Here is a 21,878-nt window from a genome sequence, read left to right as displayed (position 1 = left end):
CTCCAGAAGAGTGAGGGGTTTTAATGTCCCTTAGCACAGGGTACTTTGCAACTCTGGCATAATCAACAATGATGTAATTACACTTCCTTCCCCAGCATAATAAATTAAATCTTTAATAAATCATTACCTTTCCATCCATCCTGCTAAGATGAAAAATGCATTACTCTGACTTATACATGGAAGAAAATGGTATTTATTAGTTTGTAGCTGGATCACTACATGCTACTTCATAACAGCAAGGCTGTGAAGGCACAGCCTCAAGCCATTATTAATGCTAAACTCACTCTTCTCCTATTCCAGAGTACAGCAAAACTTGGAAATACCACCTGATTTGGATGATAGTGACAGCATGAGGGAAAGGCAGATGCCACCCACTCCTGTCCCTTGGGAACTGAGGAAATGGAAAGACTTAAGGAATCCTTCCTTCCAGACATGGATGTCAACCTAGGGGTGCTACCACCATGCAAAACTCTCACCCTGTTTTCAAGGGCGTGTTTAGGAGCACTTCCCACAACATAAATAACAAAAGAGAGAGAACAGGAAGGAGAAAACAATGCACCACAAGACTCTGCAGTGACAGAACAAACAGGAAGAAATCAAAAGGTAACCAAGACCACTGAAAAATCTATTACTCCTCATGCTGGAAGGAACAGCCCTTCTGTTTGAAGAAGAACTCCCTAATACAGTCAGGTAAAGAAAGAGAAATATGAATATCACTATAACACACTTTAAAGAACTAATTTTTAAAAAAATACTGATTTTAAACATGAAACTGTGACAATATCCTAAATCTTTACAAAGGACAGAGCTACTGCTGTATTTTAAAACAAGAAAAAGTCAGCTACAGAGACTAATTCACTTCAGTGATAAGGACTAAAAAGCTAAGAGATGAAACAACAGAAAAGCTCTTTGCCCTCACTACCCTTTGAACACACACTGTGTGATAGGAACAGAGCTACAACTACTAAGGGCCAGACAGGCACTGAGACCAAAATGCTGTTAATTTGCCAATGATGAATACCTCTTCTGTGTCACAACTCTGCATGTGTACATCAGATTTGGATTTTTTCTCCATTTAAAATTACTTCCAAATTTTCCCTAATTAAAACTAATAATGAAGTAAAATCAAATGTTGTTTAGGGAAAAAATTATTTACCATCTTCTGACACAAGCTATACATCCAAATTGATGAGAACAAAGGTATGAAATTGCTCATATAAATATATATAATATGGCATAGCCCTCTGGTCAGCCACAAAAAGCACCAAATTCACTATAAATGTTGTATCTACATAGAAATTAGAATGTTTAAATAGTTATTATACAACAAAACTTTTACCATGGAAAAATAACAATGTAAAACAAGATTAAAATTGATTACTTTAATCAAGGTTTTCTGCTCACATATGAAACCACGATTAAAATTGGTGACTTGAATCAATCCATTCTGGGCAGCAAAGTCATCTTGTGCTCCAGTCAGGAAAGCAAAAACATCAAAGACAAGATTAGAGGAAAGGCAGAAAAGCAGTACTGTAGAAGGGTCACATTTGCAAGGGCAGTTTTAGAGAAGGGAGCCCAACACCAAAAAAAGGAAAGCGGAGAAAAAGGTGGAGAAAGTCAGTGAAAATATATTTGCTATGTAAAATATAAATCAATATGGACCCTTTTTCAAAGATGTTTCTGATCCCTGCTCTTCTCCCTTCCTTTCTCCCCTACTTTAGCTCACAGAGACATCAATTAACCCTTCACCATTCCCCTTTCCAAGTACCTTTGTGGGAGGGATGGCAGTAGCCATCACTTAGAAAGATTTCCAGTAGTGTTTTGGCATCTCACTTTTGAATTCCACTGGGGATTGTAGGTCAAAGAGGTGCCTTATAAATTCTGACAACGAAAACAGAAAAATACTGCTAGATCCAAGTCTTGTCTGCCATCCAATTCTCTGTAAGCCCCAGTCTCCCATCTGAACGAGGATGTCCTGTTGGTGTGTTTCCAGCATCATGCTCAAAGGACACCACCTGCTCTACAGATTGCATTGCTGCAGGGAAGGAAACTTGCTTTACACTCTGTATTGTAGTGACAAAGAGATACCCAGGTTGCAGTGATGATTATTGTGCAATTAAGACCTGTGAGGATTAGACTGATTACCAAATTTTCAGGTTGGGGCTGTTGTTTTTCTTTTTTCCTTTTGTTAATTACCTCAAACCGCTGAGAACTGACTTTCTTCCCCTTCTTCATCCACGTGATACGCGGTTTGGGCTCTCCTGTTGCCTGACACACAAAAGAGGCCACTCCTCCAGAAATCCCAATCTGATCTTCAGGAGCCTTCATAAACGTTGGCTTGCCTGGAAAAATAACCAAATCACCCCCATGAGGACATAACATCAGATAGGCATAGAATGCGTCATGTTAATCCAAATTGTAAGATAGCTGGTGCTCTTACTACAAATCCAGGTTGAATGGCCTCAGCCACACAAATTCAGCATGGACTGCAACATGACAAGGACAGCTTCTGCTTGGGTACCTTTTTCTCCTGAAATGAATAAATATCCATCTGGCTTGCCTGTAAATGAGGGCAATAGGAGGCTCCCCCCTGCCTTCTGGGCATTAATTCAGGTATATGACAATTTGAAACTATTTTTACAGTTTGTTTTCTAATAAATGGATTTTTGCAGATTTATACCATGGTCACAGCACTGAAGTTACAGAACAGCTGACACACCAAACCTTTGAAACATACCATACTTTGACATTAGTTTTACTGAAAGCTGTTAACACATCCATAAAAATTAACAGATGATTTTAAGTACACAAGTAACAACCTTTAGTTTCATTTTAAATGAGGACTGACATGAAAATCCTACAATTTAAGTATCTGGAAACCTGCAGAAGCTAGCCTATGCTTGTTAAGAAACTAATCACTAGAAGTGAAAGTCAGCAAAGAAACCAAAGTGGCATTCAGGCATGAAAGACTCAGAAAAAAAAGTATCATATAACATTTAAATAATCAATTAAAAATCTCATTAAAATAGAGCAGTGTCTTCAAGGTTTACATAACAGATTGAGATGGATAAAACTATATATCCAGGTTGAATGGTTGTATTTTGCCTCTGTACTTGCTGTATGGGAAAATTTTGCACTATGTGATCCAAGGACCATCTTGAAACACTGCTTTGACCTTGTCAGAAGCATTTGATGATCCCATATTCCTATAAAGCACTGAAACATTTAACTCTACAGGGAGAGTTAACAGAGTCCACCCATGATGCCATTCCATGCACAGGTCACACTATAGCTATGTTTCAAATACAAGTGTGATCAACCACCTCAAAAATGAACCTGGCCTATAAACAGGTCAGAGAGCTGCTGGCACACAGAAAGGAGCCTGAGTAAAAGAAGAAACTTGTTCAATTCCAAGATAACAAACCAATGACCCCAGCAGAGCTGCTGGTGGTTCCACACCTTCACATTCTAGACACATCCACAAGTGTGTCCTTGAGGGAGAGGGGCATGACATCTGTCAGCCCAGGTGCTTTGAACTCTAGACAAACTGAGGGGTGAATTTCCTTGACCTAGGAAGAATACAAATTTAGCAATCCCAAAAGATGACAGCCTTTAAATGCATTTTTCTAACGTATAAGAGATTTAAATTCAACAGGTGCAGTTGCAGTGACAGCTGAACCAGGCAGGCAGAGGTAGTTCTCTGCTCCTCACCCCCTTCACCGCTCCTCCCTGCCTCCAGACACTGGCACCTGACCTCCTACAAGGAGCATCAGGGTCATCAAAGCCTCTATGGAATAGATCTGGGCTCCTAACCCGGCAGAAAGATGGTCTTTTCTTCTTTTCCAAGCAGGGAGAGCAGCGGCTCAGGGCAGGATCAGGCGACAGTGCCTTTCTCTCAGCAGCTGTGGGGCACAATTTCACTCCTGAACTGCATTCCTTGGACACCTGGCTGAAACTGTGGCACCTCCTCAACCCTAGTTTCACCTTCTAGTTTAGCCCACACTAACTGCTCGTGCTGAGCCCCGTCCCAGCAGTGTGGCGTGGTGTGACAAAACACAGCCAACTCAACCAAGTGAACTACTTCAATCCTCCCTGCTTTTGACAAAGCCCGGAGACCAGGCTCTGCCTTGCCCCAGTGCACGTGTCCCAAGCCAGGGAGACTGCCAAAGGCCTAGGATGCTTCTTGTTTCTCTAACATGGCGCCACGAGCTGTGAGGGGTGCCGGGGTGTGCTATAAGATGGTGTTTGCGAGGAGAGGTCAGGGCTGCCCTGTGCTGGACACAGCAGTCCCGCCATGGCCCCACAGCACAGCCAGCCTGTCATGGCGGCGCCGCTGTGGTAAGAAAAGGCCGAACACCTCGCGGGTGTGAGGAACGAGGTAAAAAGTGTGAGAAACAGCCCTGTGAGCACCCAGCCAGAGGGGCACCAGGAGCTCCGGGTGCCTGAGCAGGTATTCATTCCCCTGCGGCCCGTGGAGACACGGCAGTGAAGCAGGAACTTCCCGGCAGTCCGCAGCCAGGCCTGAGGTCAGCCATGGGTGTCAGAGCGAGGGACGAGGCCAGAGCAGCCGGCACCGCCTGGAGAGCCACCGGCAGCTGAGGCCACACACAGCAGGGGGCTGGTGGCCAGCCCCCACGGAGGCAGCAGGACAGCAGAGCCCTTCTCACCGCCACATCCAATGCTCAGCATGGGCTGTGCTCGTGTGTGGGGATCCACCGAGCACCCACGCGGGGACATGCCAGCCCCAAACCTGGCTGACCTGCAGGTCACAGCGGAGACACTCGAGTGCAGACCTGGACTCTGCTGCTACTGCTGCTTGCTCAGCCTAAGTTCCAAAAGACCCTGGTGGGCAGCGGATCCAAGGCTAGCACTGCCTGCACACAAGCAGATACACACTCTCTGTCCTCAACAAGTTTCTGTGAAGGAGTATCACAGACCTGGCCTCACCACAGAAATTCCTCACAGAAGTGTACTGAATTTTGCCATCCTTTGTAAAGAGAGCCCCAGGACTATGCTCAAAATCTAGGAAATGCGTTTTAAGACATGATGGCTGCTGTCTAAAGCCTGTGGCACATTGTCCTGACACGAACAGCAAGGAATTATTAAGCCTGCTTGCTTAACTGATGCTGATTCCACATATTTACTCATCTATAATCACATCTATTTCTACTTAGTTTGTATTTACATATATCTCTGTTTATTCACCTCTCATCTATTTCAGAGAAATGTTAATTTACCATTCAGGCTGCTAGTGATGGCATTGTGATTGACTGTTTTGCTATGCAGTGTGCTGAGCTGATGTCTTGTATTGCACTTCAGCAGCTGATTTGGTTTTCTGATTTTCTCTTATTTACCCTGTGATCTTAGTTAAATAGTGTAATTTTTTTCCAAATGGCAAATACAGCAGAATCCAGAAACTTTTGTCCTTGAAGAATACAATGCAATTAGATCTCTGACTTTATACATACTCCCCAACACATACACTGAGGACTTGCTTTACTTTTATACATTTAAAAAAGATCAATACTCTTAAAACCAGAACAAAAGGAAATTGAATGTTCACCTGCAGTAAAAGCTCAAAACCTGCTGCCTTGATTTTGCATTGTTGCAATGAATCTTTTTCCTTTGCACATTTAATTGAGCAACACTGATTTCTGGAAACCATCTAAACCCTCTGAGACTGGACACAGAAGTACACCTGTATATAAACCAAATTCTCAGTCTGAGAAAGGGTATTTATACAAAGGCATTTTAAACATTTCTATGCCCTGAAGTTTTGAAATGGAAGGAAAGTACTAGTTAAGCAAAGCTATAATGCTGAGTCCTGGCCCCAGGACAATAGGCGGGCATGAGCATACATTTTTTGTACTGATTTGTAACTGTTACAGCAAATCCCAAAACTTATCTCAGGGAGAGCTAACACAAGAACAACAAAGAATCCACTAAACTCTTGATGATTGTGAAATATGCATGCTAAGTGGACTAGACAACCCCCACATCACCCCTCTAACCAACAGCTCTCTAACTACTGCCAGGAGGAAGCTACCATGAGACTATAATGAGTTATCTCCAAGGGGCAACACTCTGGATAGGGCCAGATCATGGTACAAGCTGTCTTTTTTAACCCATTTTGAGTATTTGCATTCTTCGGGTAGGCCTTGAAACACAGTCAGATAAAACAAGGATGTACTGAAAACACAGAAGTAACCTACGTGTTGTCTTTTCCCTCTCCTTAAATTCAAAATGAACAGTGTCCATAAAAGATTATGCACATAGGAAGGTTTGTTGCTCAAACATGATGCATATAAATACAAAGAACTGAAGTGTCTTTTGCAGTGAAAACCTGTCTTTTCCTGGATAACCTATGGACCAAAGATGAAGATTTTCTGTTAAAAGCTTAAGGGGTGGAGGAAGAATGGAAAAAGAGGGAAAAGAGCTATTTTGTTTCAAAGACAAATCTCTGAAATACCAGCTTTGGAGAACATCTTGAGCAAGCCTTGGATGACAGCAGGGAGAGGTGCTGGATGGCTGGGTGCCCATCACACCCACCTTCACTTACTCCATCACATGGAGTAACAACTCCAGACTGGCATAGTTCCCCTAAGTCCAAACTACTCCAGTCCTTCTTTCCCTAGCCTCTCTGCTAAGTGACAGATCCCTGGAGCACATTCAGGCCTCACCCTCTGAACTAATTCTTGTTCCTCACGTCAAAACTAAGTTCCTATTACACCAGGAGTAGAAACTACTGCTCTCATTTCTATTCATTCATAAGCTTCAGGCAGGAGAATTGGGAAAATTTTTACCTTATTGGCTGAAGTTTTCCCCATTTGGTCTTTGCTCAAAACTAAATTATTCTAGAAAGTTTACGGGAACAAAACAGTTCTGAGGAAGAAGACTGTAAAAAAATAGAGTATTTCTTTCTCTTGTAAGAAACTGGTTTCATCTTATTTGGCTGGGGGCAGAAAAATAACTTTCTCAGACATGCTCTCCACTGAGAAATTAAAATAAAACAAAACAACAAAACCACAACATTTCAGAAGAAGAGGACTTGGCTTTCACATTTGGTAGTGTTGAAATAGCCACTTGCCTAGCAAGCACACATTTGTGGATAATCCTATAAAGTGAATCCCAAGGAGGGCCTCATGGCAAGGACGAAATGCTTAGAGAGATTTAGGCACTACTGAATTAACCTGTAAAAGCAGCAGAAAACTCACGTAGTGTCCTGAACTGGGTGTGTGACGCATTCAAAAGAAAAGCTCCCTTGAATTATATTTTAAAAGGTACATAAGAACGTGCAAAGAAAGCCAGAGACAGTCAGGTATGCTCTAACCAATCTAGCTGTTGTCTGCCCTTCCCTGTGAAACAAAGCATGACAGGTTTGGGAAGCCCTCAAAGACAGAACCTCAGGGTTCCTGGAGAGCCACTGACACCTTTCCTGCAGGGCACCTCGGAGCCAGGCACAGCCATGAAGATGCCTCTCTCACCTGTATGTTATATTAAAAAATACATGTATATCTTATATAACTCCCTGCTATTCTTGACTTTTTTTTTGTGAAACAATTCTTGCAAATCAGAAAACCATCTCAGCACCTGTTTTAAAATCTGCCCTGCCACATATCTGTAGCAGAAGAGCAAAATTTCAGTTCCTTTTTCCAGGTTTTCCTTTACCAGGTGAGTTCAGAGTCATTTCATCACATGTGCTTTTTTTAGGCTGTGCAGCTTCTTAGTGAACCCAAAGGATTTTCCCAGGGAGACAAGTATCTCTTGTCAGATTTCCTTCAAGGCTGAGGACAGAGGTGTAGCCTCCCTCTAACTTGGCAAGGTGTCTTTTATGTGAACCATGGTCTGTGAGGAGTAACATATGACCTGCATTACCTGACTTGAATACTAGCCAGATCCCTGAAAAGGTATTTAGCACAGATGCTTGCATTTTGATACACATTAAGCACACAACTGCCACATAAAAATATGTTTCCCTGTAATTCTTTAAGAGCCAAAAATTTCAAGTGACTGAAACATAATACATGCCAATATACATAATATTCACAAATGTTAATTTGTTTTATTTCAAAGACCCATCCTTTTCTTAAAATAAATGGGAAAATTAAATGGAATCCAGATGTATTGTCAGTATTTAGCAACTACAAAAAATATTCTTCATCTAAAAAATTTTAATTCAAGGACTGGCAACATAATGCACCTTCTGTTCTTGTGGATGCCATTTTTCCAAAGGGTCACACACAGGTTTGAGGAAAAAAATGTATTACTGAACATGTCTGCAATTAAGTGTTCTATGAACACCCACCTGCTGTGAGAGATTTTAAAAGAAAAAAATCTCTGTCCTCATAGTACAAGTTCTCACTACTCTAAATAGATGGGCAGCCAAAAATAAGACTTGTGTTGTAGGAGAGGGAAGCTTATATTTTTATCCGAAAGCTTTTATGACTTGAGCTAAATAAAGATTGGAAGCAGACTCCTCTGTGAACTAAAAATTTACAGTTGCTATACAAGATGAACTGGATAAGGACACACAATAGACATGGGCAATCTTATTTAGGTGCCTGGGCTAAATGAATAATTACTTATTATTCATTTGACACCGGAATGAGCAGATCACAATGAAATCAGTTCCTGAGCCTGGAAATTGTGAAATTCAGGTTGAAATCCCTGCCTTTAACCTTTCCTGTCACATACACAAAGGCACAACTGTGCCTCACCTTCCTCTGTTAAACTAACCTGCTGTTCTCACATGGCTGCTGTCAGAATGAATATGCGAAAAATGAAGATGTGGCTCAGTTATAACACTGGGAAAAAAGCAACAATGACACAGACTTTCTCGTGTTCATGACTGACTTTGAAGTGGAAATAAAGTGGTCCAGAAGACAGAGACAGCCCATACTTTTATATATAGCTAAACTATTTCTCTCTCTCAGCTTCCTTTGTGATCCTGGATGATTGATATCTGTGCATGGATGGATGCCTACTGAAAAGATACTCTGGAGAAACCTAATCTGTGATTCTTCTCCTAAGCATCCACTGCAGGGCAAGAGACAAGTCACTGGGCTCTCCAGTTATCCTTGTGTTTAGTATCCTGATGTTTTCCTTGCAATATACCCACCATTGTTTAAATGCAGTTCCTGCCCCTTTGTGATCAGCAGGAAGATTGTTTGGCAAAATACAATTTTACAAACTTTCACTTTTTTTTCTTGTATAATTTATACATGGGAAGAGCCTGTTTGAACCTTGAAATAACATTTCTTTAACAACAGCTTAGTAAAGCCTCAATGGGTCTCTCAGTGAGCACAGTGCTAATTCATTCCTTATTTCTCCCATTTTGGTTCTATTTCACTAAGATGATAGCACTTCGTAAATGAAACTTTTGTTCTTTATTGTTTGGTGCAAAGTACTTATTGAATAAATGCAAATGTATGTGGTGGGGTGTTGCATGCTCAGATACTTACATAATTTTCTTTTTATCCAGGTTATAGATCATGACCCTTTCTCCCATCCACTAAAAAACACTTAACATCAGCCCAATCACAGAAAATGGCACTCTGAATTCAACATGCTCGTCAGATCAATCTGAATTACAGGTTACCTCATGTTACCTGCATAGTTTCTCTTTTTATTAATGATCTTATTTTATTAAGTTTTAATGTTTAAGATATTCCCAACAGCTAGGACAAATGATTCTGCTATTTCAATCCAATTTTAGTGGTTGAGTTTTCCAGCTTCAAGTGCGAATGTCCATGATAATCAAATCTACAAACATTATCTCAGAGCAAGTTGCATTTCTTGTCGCCGCCTTTTCCTGACCTCCATGAAGTTACTCAGAGGTAACTTCTGAGTTTGTACAAAATGAAATCAAATAAAGTCAATGATTAATATCCGAAAGTTCCAAGAAGTAGATCTTTTAACATGTTCAATGACCTCTGTAACTTCCAGTAAAACAATTACATTACAAAAATAACAAAAGCAGCCATTCAACAGAAGGTGTGCTTCTCCCTAAACACCAGTAGGAAACACACTGAACTAAGATTCAAGGCACTCATTTCAGCAGGCAAGACCCACTGTGCTTTGTTTATCTGAAGTAAGCTAACTAAAGGAAAATGCAAGGGTACATGTAAGGTTAAGCATATACTTTTATCAGCATTTGTAAGGACTTAAGCTCAGAAATTCTGACAATCTTCAACTCCTGCTTCTTCACCATCTTGGCAAAGAGGCTCTTTGCTGAGCATAAGCCTAATCTAAAGGCAAAGCTTTTGACAGGGCTGTGGTGTCTCTGCAGACACACAGCAGGAACTTCCACACCCAGATAGGCATTTCTGAGCCCTCTTCCATTTTGCCAACACAGAGTTTATACCCACAAGTTTAAGTCAAAATCAAGTATTTTAAATTTTTTTCTTGAAGAAGCATCTTAAAATCTTCTGTGTCCGGACAGTTACACATAAATAAACCCTTCACCAACAGAAACTCAGCCTTCCCTGTTAAATGCTGATGTTTGGATAAACCTGCTTATTCCACAGCAATATGGGTTTAAACCATTAGCTCACACAAGTGCTGAGGCCATGACTACTGGATATTAATAAACTACAGCAACAGCCTGTCATCATAGTATTGCACTTGAGTAAATTTCTAATTCTGTTTCTTTGTGAATCATGGAAATTGTTTACAAAGTTTAAATGCCTAAAATTAACTGACAATACTGAACCAGAATTGTCTCAGGCAGCCACCACACAAGGATGCCGTGCAAGGCACATTCTGGGTGATGATTTATTTGTGAAGTTTTATGCAGACAACTTAAGACCTTAACACAGTGGGGAGGTGGTTTTTCTCCATATCACATCTACAGGGGGCCTACAGATTTTCCACACAGGGTGGCAAATTTTCTCCGTTATTTTTCCAGACTGTTGTAATTGCAATGTCTTTCTCAAAGTGCCTGGCTGGCTATCAGTGTGAGCTGCTTTACATCTCAGTAAGAAAATCCCTAACTCTGGCTAATCCCCAGGCTTTGACTGACTCTTGTCCACAGGAAGGGGGTGGGGGGGAAATAAATCAATCCCTCTACTATGACATCATCCTTACTTGCTTCCAATGCCTGAAATAATGCACAACCAAAAAAAAAAGAAAAAAAATCCAAGAAGCATAAAGCAGTCCTCCATACAACTGAAGAATAGTGATTAAAAACAAAGCAGAAAAACAGCCCAGTAAAACATCCTTCTAGAACCTGAGGTTGCCTTCACTTCCCATCTTCTGCTTTTACGTTTCCCTAGAGCACTCACAGCTTGTATGTGCAGCCTGTTACATATTTTGGGGAAAAGCCAAAGCTATATATGGTTCAGGTTTAACTTCCCAGCATTTATACTAAGCATTACAGAGTAGAAAAACAAAGGAGAGCAGAGAAGTGCTGCTCTAACTGCAGACCTTCCAGCAGCCTCACAGAATGGTTTTCTGCGTTAATTTAAAACTGAAACCTGAAGTCAAATTTCCACCTGGTAATAGCTTAAAGGCACTTCCAATTAACTTGGTAATACATACTTTCTGAGTTAATAAATTTTTCAGCCTCTGTGTTTAATACAATTAAGCATTTGGGCCTTTGGCCTTAGACCTTATTCAGCTTGAGAAAGGATTGCAGGGAGACAGTCTCCAATTATCACCATTAACACAACATTCACTTAAGGGCTTTCAAATGCATACATATAGAACATTTGCTTAATCATACACAAAATTCAGTACCTGAATTCAGGCTGCCTCTCTCTTGCACACAGTATGTACAAGGGACAAGAGAATAAAACCCCCATCTAAGGGGCTCTAAAATCAAGTCATCACCACACTGCCTAATGCAGCACATAACAGCTGTGCCTGCTCCTAGCAACTTGCTTTTTCTTCCATATCCATATTTTGTTATTTGCAAATTTCTTCAGAACTTCAAAGTTAATAAAGCATATTGCATAGTGTAAAGAACCCGCTAAGATATGCAGAAACAGGAAACAGACAAAACTGAAATCTTGTGCTTGAAAAAAGATGAAAATTAATTTTGCCAGCATGCCTACCACATTAAACAACTTTTTTATTTTTTTTTTTACACAAAAGGATTAAAAGGTTTTAATCCTTTTTTTGCAAGCAGCTAGTTCTTGATTCAGCAGTTCAAAAGGTTTTGCCAAGTTCAGGTTTTTCCTCTGCTTTTAGAATTAAAAGCAAGTGCAAACCTTGTTTTGTAAACAGATACCATAGTACAATGATTCTAACAGAACTGGGAGCCAGAAGAAGTGACCTCTTCAGAATATTTGTTACTAAAGCAAAGGCATTCTGGGTTCTCAGGAAGGGACCTGCATTTCATTTTAACGCCACTGTATGTTCCTCTGTCCTCCTCCTACAATAATGAACCAAATTCCTGCCTCATCTATTGGTAAAGAGGAAGACTTTCTGCTTAATGATAGCAAATGCATGCTGGCACTTTCGTAATACAGTAATTTTTTTTTTCTATTTGTGTCAACTGTTTTGTCATGCTGCAGCTGTAGTACAGTCTGCAGAAAACCAAGAAATGTAGCTTCCACATTTAGATGTTTACCGGAGCACAGAGCTAGGTACCCAAGCAAAATACTCTCAAGTGGGGGAAAGAAAGAAGTAGATGACAGATCACAGAATGTTCTGAATTGAAAGGGACCCACATGGATCATCAAGTCCAACTTTCAAGTTAATGGCCCACATAGGTATTAAACCCACAACCCTGGTGTTACCAGCACCATTCTCTAAACCAACTAAGCTAATCTCAGGGTCTTAATCATTTTTACTCAGTCTTTCCTGAAATTCCCTAAGAAACAGGTCCATTTCCCATTAAAAGGCTTCCTTCAAGTCAGACTCCTAGGAAGCTGGGGTAGAGGTTCATACATGAAGGTTTGAGCACTTCCGGGAGACATAATTGAGCATTTTTTACCCAGTAATTATGTACTTTTGTAATGGCTAAATGAAGGCACAGAGCCTCACACAATTGAAAAGCCCTTTGAGCAGAGTTTTGATGTCAGGGCTACCACTTCCACCCGGCAGCCAGACTGTGCTGACAGGGGGCTGCTGAGCAATTCCAACCCTCCACATCAGAAAGACAAGAACTACACAGAGTGTCACAGCCATGCTGCACAGTGCCCAGGGTGCTGCAGGGAGACCAAGATGCTGTAGAGCCAGGAGAAGTCCAGAAGGCACTGTGTTCTGTGCAGGAACCACCCCTGAGTTCTCCTAAAATGGCTCTATATGTATGTGAAAAACCTCTGATTCCATATAACCTGATGGATGTCCAAACCCTACAGTAACAAGAACCAGTGACAGATGCCAGAGATTTAAGAGTTTTACAGCTAGCATGACCCAGCTGTGCCCTGTGCACAAGAGCAGAGCAGGTGCTTCATCCCAGGAGGTACCTGGTTCCATCCACCACCCAGGGCTTTCTGGCTCAGAAACGACTGAGTTGTAGCAAAGCATCAGAATCAATCACCTTCATGTTTGCTGCATTCTTGATTTATTTTTTCTACCATCCATTCCTTGCTGTGTTATGAATTTAACAGATAAAATGAAAACCTCTTTTCACTTTAATAACTTTTCTCCGTGTAGACAATCAGCTCAGCCTCTGCTTCTAAACTGAGTTTCTCAAATCTCCAGCTACCAGGCATGGTTCCAGATTCTATTTTTCTGCAGCCTTTTACTTGCACCAAACTTTAACGTGATTTCACCCAATTATGCACAAGAAATGCAGAAAGCTGAAGCCCACATGGAGAAGTTACCATTTTCCATGGTAATGAGTATGAACTTCCAGAACTGGCTGAGGGCATGTATGCAGGTTGGAGGGTGCACTGCAGAGGAAAGGCTGCACACAGGACCTGTGGGGCTGGGGAGCCACCCCAGTGGGAGGAACTGGGGCTGCTGGGGAACCCAGTTACACCACAGGCTTCACAGCAGCATGCAGTTCATCAGGGACTGATCTGTCTAAAGGAGAAAAATCATCTATGTCATGAATTATCTCCTTTTCAGCACCTCTGACAATATCTGTGTCTCTGGGAAAAGGGAAAACCAGTTAACATCAGCACTGCAGTAGGTATCTTGGCAAGTCAGAGCATACGTATATTCCATCAAGGAGGTGGTGTTTCAGACAGCCTACTTCATTGTCACCAAGCCAGAACACTTCCTGCTACCCAGAGTACCCAAACTTCCCTAGTTAAAACCACCAAAAGAATAATCCACATTTGTTTAGTACATGTTCCTTGCCCACCATGGAGTCCTGCTGCAAGTCACAGGTCTCACTGTGACACCAACTCCTTCAGTACCAATCCCTAGGACATTAGCAGACCAAAATCCAACAAAGTGGTGGCAGGAAGTTACAGCATATGACCAAACTCAGAGAAACCTGCACTCCTGACATGAGCTCTCAGGCTGGGTACCCTTCAGCAACTGCTTCTCTAAGAGAACCTTACTGCTCCAATTGCCCTCAGAGCCATGAGCCACGTCAGCTGGCAGAGTGCCTAAAGAGTAACATTTACCAAGGAGGAGCTCAGTACCAAGACTGGGAATGTCTATGAACAATGAAGAGCTTTCAGTAGCTCCTGCCATTTTTTGGTTTGTATTCTCTCATGCATTGTAATTAATTTTTATATTTTTAGTCATAACCTACTTGCAGACAGTACTCCATTTTCCCTCAACCCAGACCTCCAGCGTCTTCTTCCAGATTTCTCCTCATGTCAGCAGTAAATCCCAGTTTTGTGCATGATTCACATGATCACAGAAAGCTGGTAGGCATTATGAGGGGTTAACTCCTTGCCATACATTCACCAGGGTAAATCCATTGGAGAGAACTCAGAACTGGGAATACCAGCTCTCACACTGACTTCTGCAGCCTGTAAAGATGTTTATGCATTTCAGGTTTGGGAATGAACACATGGCAGGTTGCACATGGCATGAGAGCCAGAAGACAAGTATGCTGCTTACAGAGATTTGCCATATTTGTATTTGACTGAAGTTTATTTGCCTACACCACTTAATTTCATTCTCACTGCTGGACAAAACTGTCACGTGCTACAAACTTAAGGGACACACACACAAATGTCAAACCTGCAAGGTTGAGCTGATTTTTAAGCTCTTTGTGGAGACTACAGAGGATATATTTAGAAAACAAATTTGTCTCCTAGAGTGATGTGTCTAAGTCTCCCACACCCATCGCTGACTTGTTGACTGAGTCCCAAGGCTCCTGGGTTCACACTCGATTTGCTGAACTAAAATCCAGACCAACAAAGAGAATGACAAGCTACCTCAGAGCAAGTTAACTGCACATCTCAGTCTTTACATGCAAAAGAAAGAAGGCACTGTTTCACCTTGGGGATATGACATCCCAGTATGTTTTGTGAAGGCCATACACTGGGCTAAAACACAAATCCCAGCGTGAATCTGAAGCTTGAGAGAACATCAACCTTTCTTACCTATGCAAGTCAGCACATTGCTATGCCAAAATGAAGCCTAAAAAGAAAAGGATGAGACAAGAGAGCCTGTCCAATTATGCCTCCTCAAGTGAATTTTATTAGTTGCTCAGGTCTATTAACAGTGAGGATAGCATACCTTTATATAGCCAAATGGATCTTGCTTAAGAATTACCCATGCAAGAATAATCCCCTGCCTATCACCAATCGTTGCTTTTCACATTGTGTTTTAAAGTCTGACTTGAAGGTAGGTGCCTGCCAACTCCACTTGTGTTCTCCAAGAATAAATGTTTATTAAAGGGGGGCTCCCCATTTGCTGAGGTGGAATTAGTTACACCAACAGGGTATCAAATGGGTTGTTGCCTGTCACTGTTATCAAAGAGGAATGTGAAACACAAACACTAAACTGCAGCAACTGAGCTGTTGCAACTGAACTGAAGCTTGTCAGAGCAAGCGTGACATGGGACAGCCAAAATGTACAGACACAGAGGGCTGGAAGAGGCTCTCTCAAGTACAGTCCTGTCCCACAGCCTCCCCAGGACTGTAGTGCACAACTTCTTCTGTAAAGGGACCATGCACCAGCTTAAAATAGGTTTGAGTTTCAGCCACACTTCTCAATGGAGAACTGTTCTAAAATTATGGTCATGGAAACATTGTGGGGAAACAAACTGGTTTTTAAAGTCATTTGTTGTCACTCATGCACATGTTCCTGCACTAAACATGAACTGAAAAAGGTTATGTTCCATCTCTGTGCCTTTTCTCTCCTTCCTCCAAAATGTACCTCAGATCCATTTTTACACCCTTCTTAAAACAGTAAAATGTTTCTGCCTTACATAACTCCTGAGACTCCACAGAGTAAAGATCTGATTTTAAAAAAGAACCAAACAACAAAAAGAGAAGAAAAAAAGGTACTGTGTGCTGATTCTCGCAGAATTATTTGAATTTGCTTCATACTTTCCTTCAAAGGAATCCATAATACTTTATCACCATCATATTATTAAAAACATGCATTTGGGATTGGGTATCTCAAGATCACCATTCATCATCTTACTACCACCCTTTTTTCTTACTCCCTCTTTTTTTTTTTCCTTTTTATAACTAACTTATGCAGCTAGATATGGCTTTTATTAATTGTTCTGTATAACAAACTGAACCAAGAACCCATTCAGTCTTAGTTTAATTTATAAGACCACATTTACAATGTCCTCAGGGAATTTCATTTCAAGCTTCTAGAAAAGTTGCAGTCCTGCTGATCATGTGCAAGAACTGTTTGTTAACAAGACTACTCAGAAACCTACCCTTGCACTTTCATATTCAAGTACCTGTCCAGATCTCCATTTTAGCCATGGCTATGGAACAAAGAAGTTTATTCATTACACACTAGCAGCCTCAAAAGCATGGTTACTGTGCAAATTCAAAACTATGCTGTCATACATAACATGTAATTCAGCATTGTTAGAATATAACCTCAGAAAATTAAATGTGAGCTAAAGGTAGAAGAACAGATGAACAGCAATCTGGGAGAACAAGCCCACCAGCACAAAAGCAGCTGCCCACATCCTCTGTGCTTAGACCATAAAACCAAGGCTGACAACACAATTTGCAAAGTGCTGGAATCACCCAACAGCACCAGTCACAATCTGAGATACACATTTCCTTCAGCCAAGCATTTACCACTATTACTAGTGATAAAGCTGGCATATGAATTAAAGGTTTGAGAAAGGATAATGGCAGTATGGAAATTATTCACACATTAATTTAGAACTTCCAACTGTCTTGGCATTGTGAAGCCATCACACTGCCACATCCCAGAGAGAAGTGACACATCAGTCCACCATCCTAAACAAAGACAAATCTCCTATTCCAGGCATCTTAAAATCTATTAAATGTTTTCACTGAGTTGCACCAAATCATATTTGGGGACCAGTGTTTTAAATAAGTATTAGAAAGCCCCACTACTTTATATAAAGTATATAAATATATACAGATTTTTATACATATACTATATATATACATTTATATATAGTATATATATACTATAAATACTAGAAATCCAACAGTGACACTGCAGCAGATAGGGATTTATCTTTCAGACTGCTGTGATCATTATTAATGTTACAGCCACTTTTGTTTTGCTAATTTGGCGCTTCACCTATGAATAACAACTTCACAAAATAAATTACATAGAGCAATATTAGTGCTGTTCTTACTGTATTAGTAGGCACCCATGTATGCAATTCATGCAGAGTGCTTTCTGACATATCCACACTGCACGTAATTCCATTAGAAACTGATGGGCTGGCTTACAAGCAAGCCTGCCCTTCGTGGATTCCCTTCTGGATAGCAGAGGAACTGACTGGTTAGCAAACCTGGGGCAGAAGGACAGCAGTTCTTTAACACAGACCTTGGAACTCCAGAAAAACTCAGGAAGTACCTTTCTGACTTTTATCTCCTCCCTGGATAGACATTTGGTGTCTTTTCTTCTTTCTTGGAATAATGATTCTTGAATAGATCAGTCAGAATGCTGACTGCTAAAATTAAAACAGCTTAAATTGAATGCAGGACTGACACGCATTTTCAAGTGTGCTATAGAAAGGAAGGAGAGAAACAGCTTCACTGCTTCTTCATTGCTGCCCAAGCATAAGTTTGCAGTTGCACAGGAAGGAAAAACCTGAATTTAGGACTTGACAAGCAGGATTAATGAAAAATGCATATTCTTTTTATGCCCCTTCTCTCTTCCAATTCTTTGCTCCTAATTTTATTGAGAAATCAGATCTCAACTGTCTGGGACATCTGCTCTGTAATTCCTCTTTCAGAATTCTGAAGTTTTCTTAAAATCCAGGTTTGTTGCCATTTTTGGCATGATTTAAAGAGACTGAATGTAGATAAATGGCTCAGAGTACTGCCAACCTTTTGTGTTTCATTGTATTGGGGTTTTTTCTTTAACATTGAGAAGACCATCCCATTTATGAAAGAATCATGGAAAACTCTGTATTAGGAGTTTTAAAAAGGCTTTTATCTGGAGGAAGCCATAGCAAAGCAGTAATAGTGACACACACTTCCTAGAACTTGCTTTTTTCTATCCTTCTGTAACCTTCTATACAAATTCATAGAAATTTTTATTATTAACATCTTAGCCAGAATATCCTAAGTAAATACTAGGTGCTTGCAGTTGGATTTTCAAGTTTTTTAGTACCAGGTATTAAGAGGAGACAAGTGGTTTTTTTTCTATCATCATTCATTAACTTTTGGTGACAAACAGCCAAGACCATGTAGCTGAGATAACTGCTCTCTGAAAGGGCAAGACATGCACCACTCCAAGGGCAGCTCAACTCTCCCCCATCCACTACCAAGAATCCAGAATGTGCTCTGCTTGCTGAAAGTGACACCCTAAACCCTAATGTCCAGTGCAATAGGCCAGGCTGAAAAACGGAGCAAATGTTGAAACAAACCTGACTGTATTTTCTCTCACCTACGCAAGTGACAGCTTCCTAGAATACTCTGATCCTAGTTACTTGAGAAAACTTTGTGTTTTCAGATGCCTTCTGACTGGTGCACCCGCAAAGGGTGGAAAAATATGCAGCACAGATAAAAGCTGGATCAGGTATAACTGTCCTCATGGGGCCTTGAACCACTTCTTGCAACAATACAGGTGAGATAGGGGAGAAAAAGCAAATATTTTCTTCCATTCTTTATGGAAAAGATTCCATTCAATCATAAAACCATAGCTGGGAAGGGACCTCAAGAAGTCTCCAGTATAACCTTCTGTTTGAAGTGGAACCCTCACCAACACTGATTCATTTGAGCAGTGGTGATGTCCAGCTGAAGCTTGGGAAGTTCTGAGGAATGAGAATAGACCACCTTGTTCAACAGCCTCCAGTCTGCTCTGCCCTCTAAGAGGAAAAGCTTTTTTCAATTATTAATAGTGAACTTCAATACAATCTCCTCTGTCTCTCCACCTCATCTCTGCTAAACTTATCTATTATGACAACTATTGAGCAACTGGATGACTAGAGATGGCAGACACTCTGACTGCATGCATCCATCAGAGCCCACGTTTAAATAAACAAACCTACTATTTTCAAACATGGCTAATCACCACATCAATAGACTCATTAATTGGATTCCTCGACATGGTTGGATGCATGTTGCAGCAGCAGGGACTGGCTTCAACAAATACTGAGATCTACTCCATCCGTATGTCTCCAAGATGAAAGAAAAATTGGAGTGCAATCAAATGCAGTGGATTAAATAACAAAAGAAATTAAACAAAATGGACACTGAATCTGTTTCATCGTACACATTCTGTGCACACACACACACCCCGCCACAGTTTTGAGCATGTCAAGAGCTTATGATTAATACAACAGTTTAGTTTGGAAGGGACTTTTGGAGGTCATCCTTTCCAAACACCCACTTAAAGCTGTGCCAATTTCAAAGCCGGGCTCAACTCTGAAGCTGGATCAGGTTTCCTGGGGCCTCATTCAGTCAAGCTTGGAGTATTTTCAACAGTGGCCATTCCAAAACATCCCTGGGGCTCTGGTATGACACTTGGCCATCTTCATGGCAGGGGAATTTTAAAAAAATATCGTTACTATAGCTTATCACTATTTCCCACGTTGGAGCTTATGTCTCCGTTGGCTCTCATCATATCACCACAAACCTGCCAGAAGAGCCTGACTGCTCGCTCCTGCTTTACACCCTCTGCTCCAATCCCTCCCATCAGGCTGCTGAAGAGCGCAGTGAGGTCCCATTTCCATCCATCTTCTCCAAAGGCCAAACAAACTCATCTCCACCCACCCTGTCTGGCACATCTGGTGCTCCAGAATCCCCTCAACCAGGTCAGTACCAGTGTATTGTATGCCCAAACACCTATCCATTATGCTGCACTCCTCATCAGAAGATAGAATTTCTTGCTACCTACCTTTAGCAGGAAGGGCTACATTTAGGAGTCAGTCCACCACTTCAATGTTTCAGTGTGCTCAGAATCACCTACAAGCTCTCTTCTGTAAGCATAAAGTATGGCCATTGATAATGAAAGATGACTTCTTACAATACCTCCAAGACTGTATGAACAGTGCAGGATATCAACCTGCAAATTTATCTCTCTTACACAGAAATATTACTTGACTAGCAGCCACATCCCTTTCAAATAAACTTCACTTACAATTATCTCTAATGATTTCACATCTTGCAACCCTAGCTCAGGGAATGGCAAGCCCCTGAAGAGTGTTATTCCCAGGTACCCCTGAATAGTCTTACTTCCCTGGTGCTTGTCTTATTCCTCACACTTTTGGTGAGACAACACATCATCTATTTATTTTTTAATCAGATTTCTACTATTTACTTTCCCTGCTCTACTGGTTTTGAGACAAACAATTCTTCTGCTCTACTTAGTGATGCTCATGCAGTACATCACAAAATGTGGGGGTTACAAATTGTTACCATTTCAGAATCCCTGGCACTCTAAAGGAAAAGTGGTTCAGTGGGGCTCCCACTACACAGGACTGCTAGACACACTACTAACATTAAAACACTTTGAAAGACACTTCCCACTTCTGTTTCAGTACATCACCTCCATTTACATTCAGTTATTATGTTAAGTCTATGCACCAAATGAATCCCAGTTGCAACTTCCACTATGTAATCAAGTAACTGAGCATTTTGGAACCACAAACAATAGATTTTGCCTTTTTTGGATATACCAAGCCAGCCCTTTGTCACTGCAAAAAGAGAGGCTGACATCTGAGATATAAAATGTTCAAAAGAAGGCTGTATCGGTTAATCAAAAGTGAATGATGACTGCAACAAACTTTAGCAATTCTGACATGAAAAAATGAAAGTAGGAGACCACTATACCAGACTGGCAATTCCAGTAACTCTTCGCATCAATGTATTCTTACTTATTTTTGACTGTTCATAGACTATCAAGAGCCATGTGATGAGTAAAAGCAGCAGCATACAGAGGTCAGTGTTGCCAAGCTTCAATGTTCAGGAAACTGCTTTTAGCAACTCCCCAGCCCACTCCATGTGACCATGGAAGTAGGGAAAGACCAGGTTCTGCTGCCAGCAGCAATCACAACAAACAACCTTTTTCCTTTAACACGAGAATTATTTTAATTTTGCCCATGAGAAACTAAACTATTTAGACTCTGGCACCATCACAAGAACTCAATGCAATAGGAAATATATTGTATGTTTTTCATATACACAGATCTTTCATTTCCCATTGTATCCAGCTCTTACAGAAATTTCTAATTCCCACTCACATGCAGGTTCAAGAGGTAATTAATGAACACCAAGGAGTGAACTTTCAACACCACATTTTTTTATCATCAGATCTCTTAGTATCAATCAACAAAGCAGGTGAGCAATGACAAGCAGTTACTGGTTTCTCACTCATACCCAAGGCATATGACATTC

General features: G+C 40.9%; 1 protein-coding gene across 1 annotated transcript in view; it reads right to left on the bottom strand.

Moving 5' to 3' along the window:
• PTPRF (protein tyrosine phosphatase receptor type F) overlaps positions 1–21,878 on the bottom strand; it is a 285,818-nt gene that overhangs the window by 191,226 nt on the left and 72,714 nt on the right. Inside the window, exon 3 of the mRNA XM_062497725.1 lies at positions 2,197–2,342. Coding sequence (XP_062353709.1) covers positions 2,197–2,342 — 146 coding nt within the window. The remainder of the gene's footprint in view (positions 1–2,196; positions 2,343–21,878) is intronic.

The sequence above is a fragment of the Cinclus cinclus genome, chromosome 8 (genome assembly GCF_963662255.1).
Source record: "Cinclus cinclus chromosome 8, bCinCin1.1, whole genome shotgun sequence".
Classification (NCBI taxonomy): Eukaryota; Metazoa; Chordata; class Aves; order Passeriformes; family Cinclidae; genus Cinclus; species Cinclus cinclus.
Note: the sequence above shows the minus strand (reverse complement) of the source record. Positions and strands in the feature narration are given on the sequence as shown.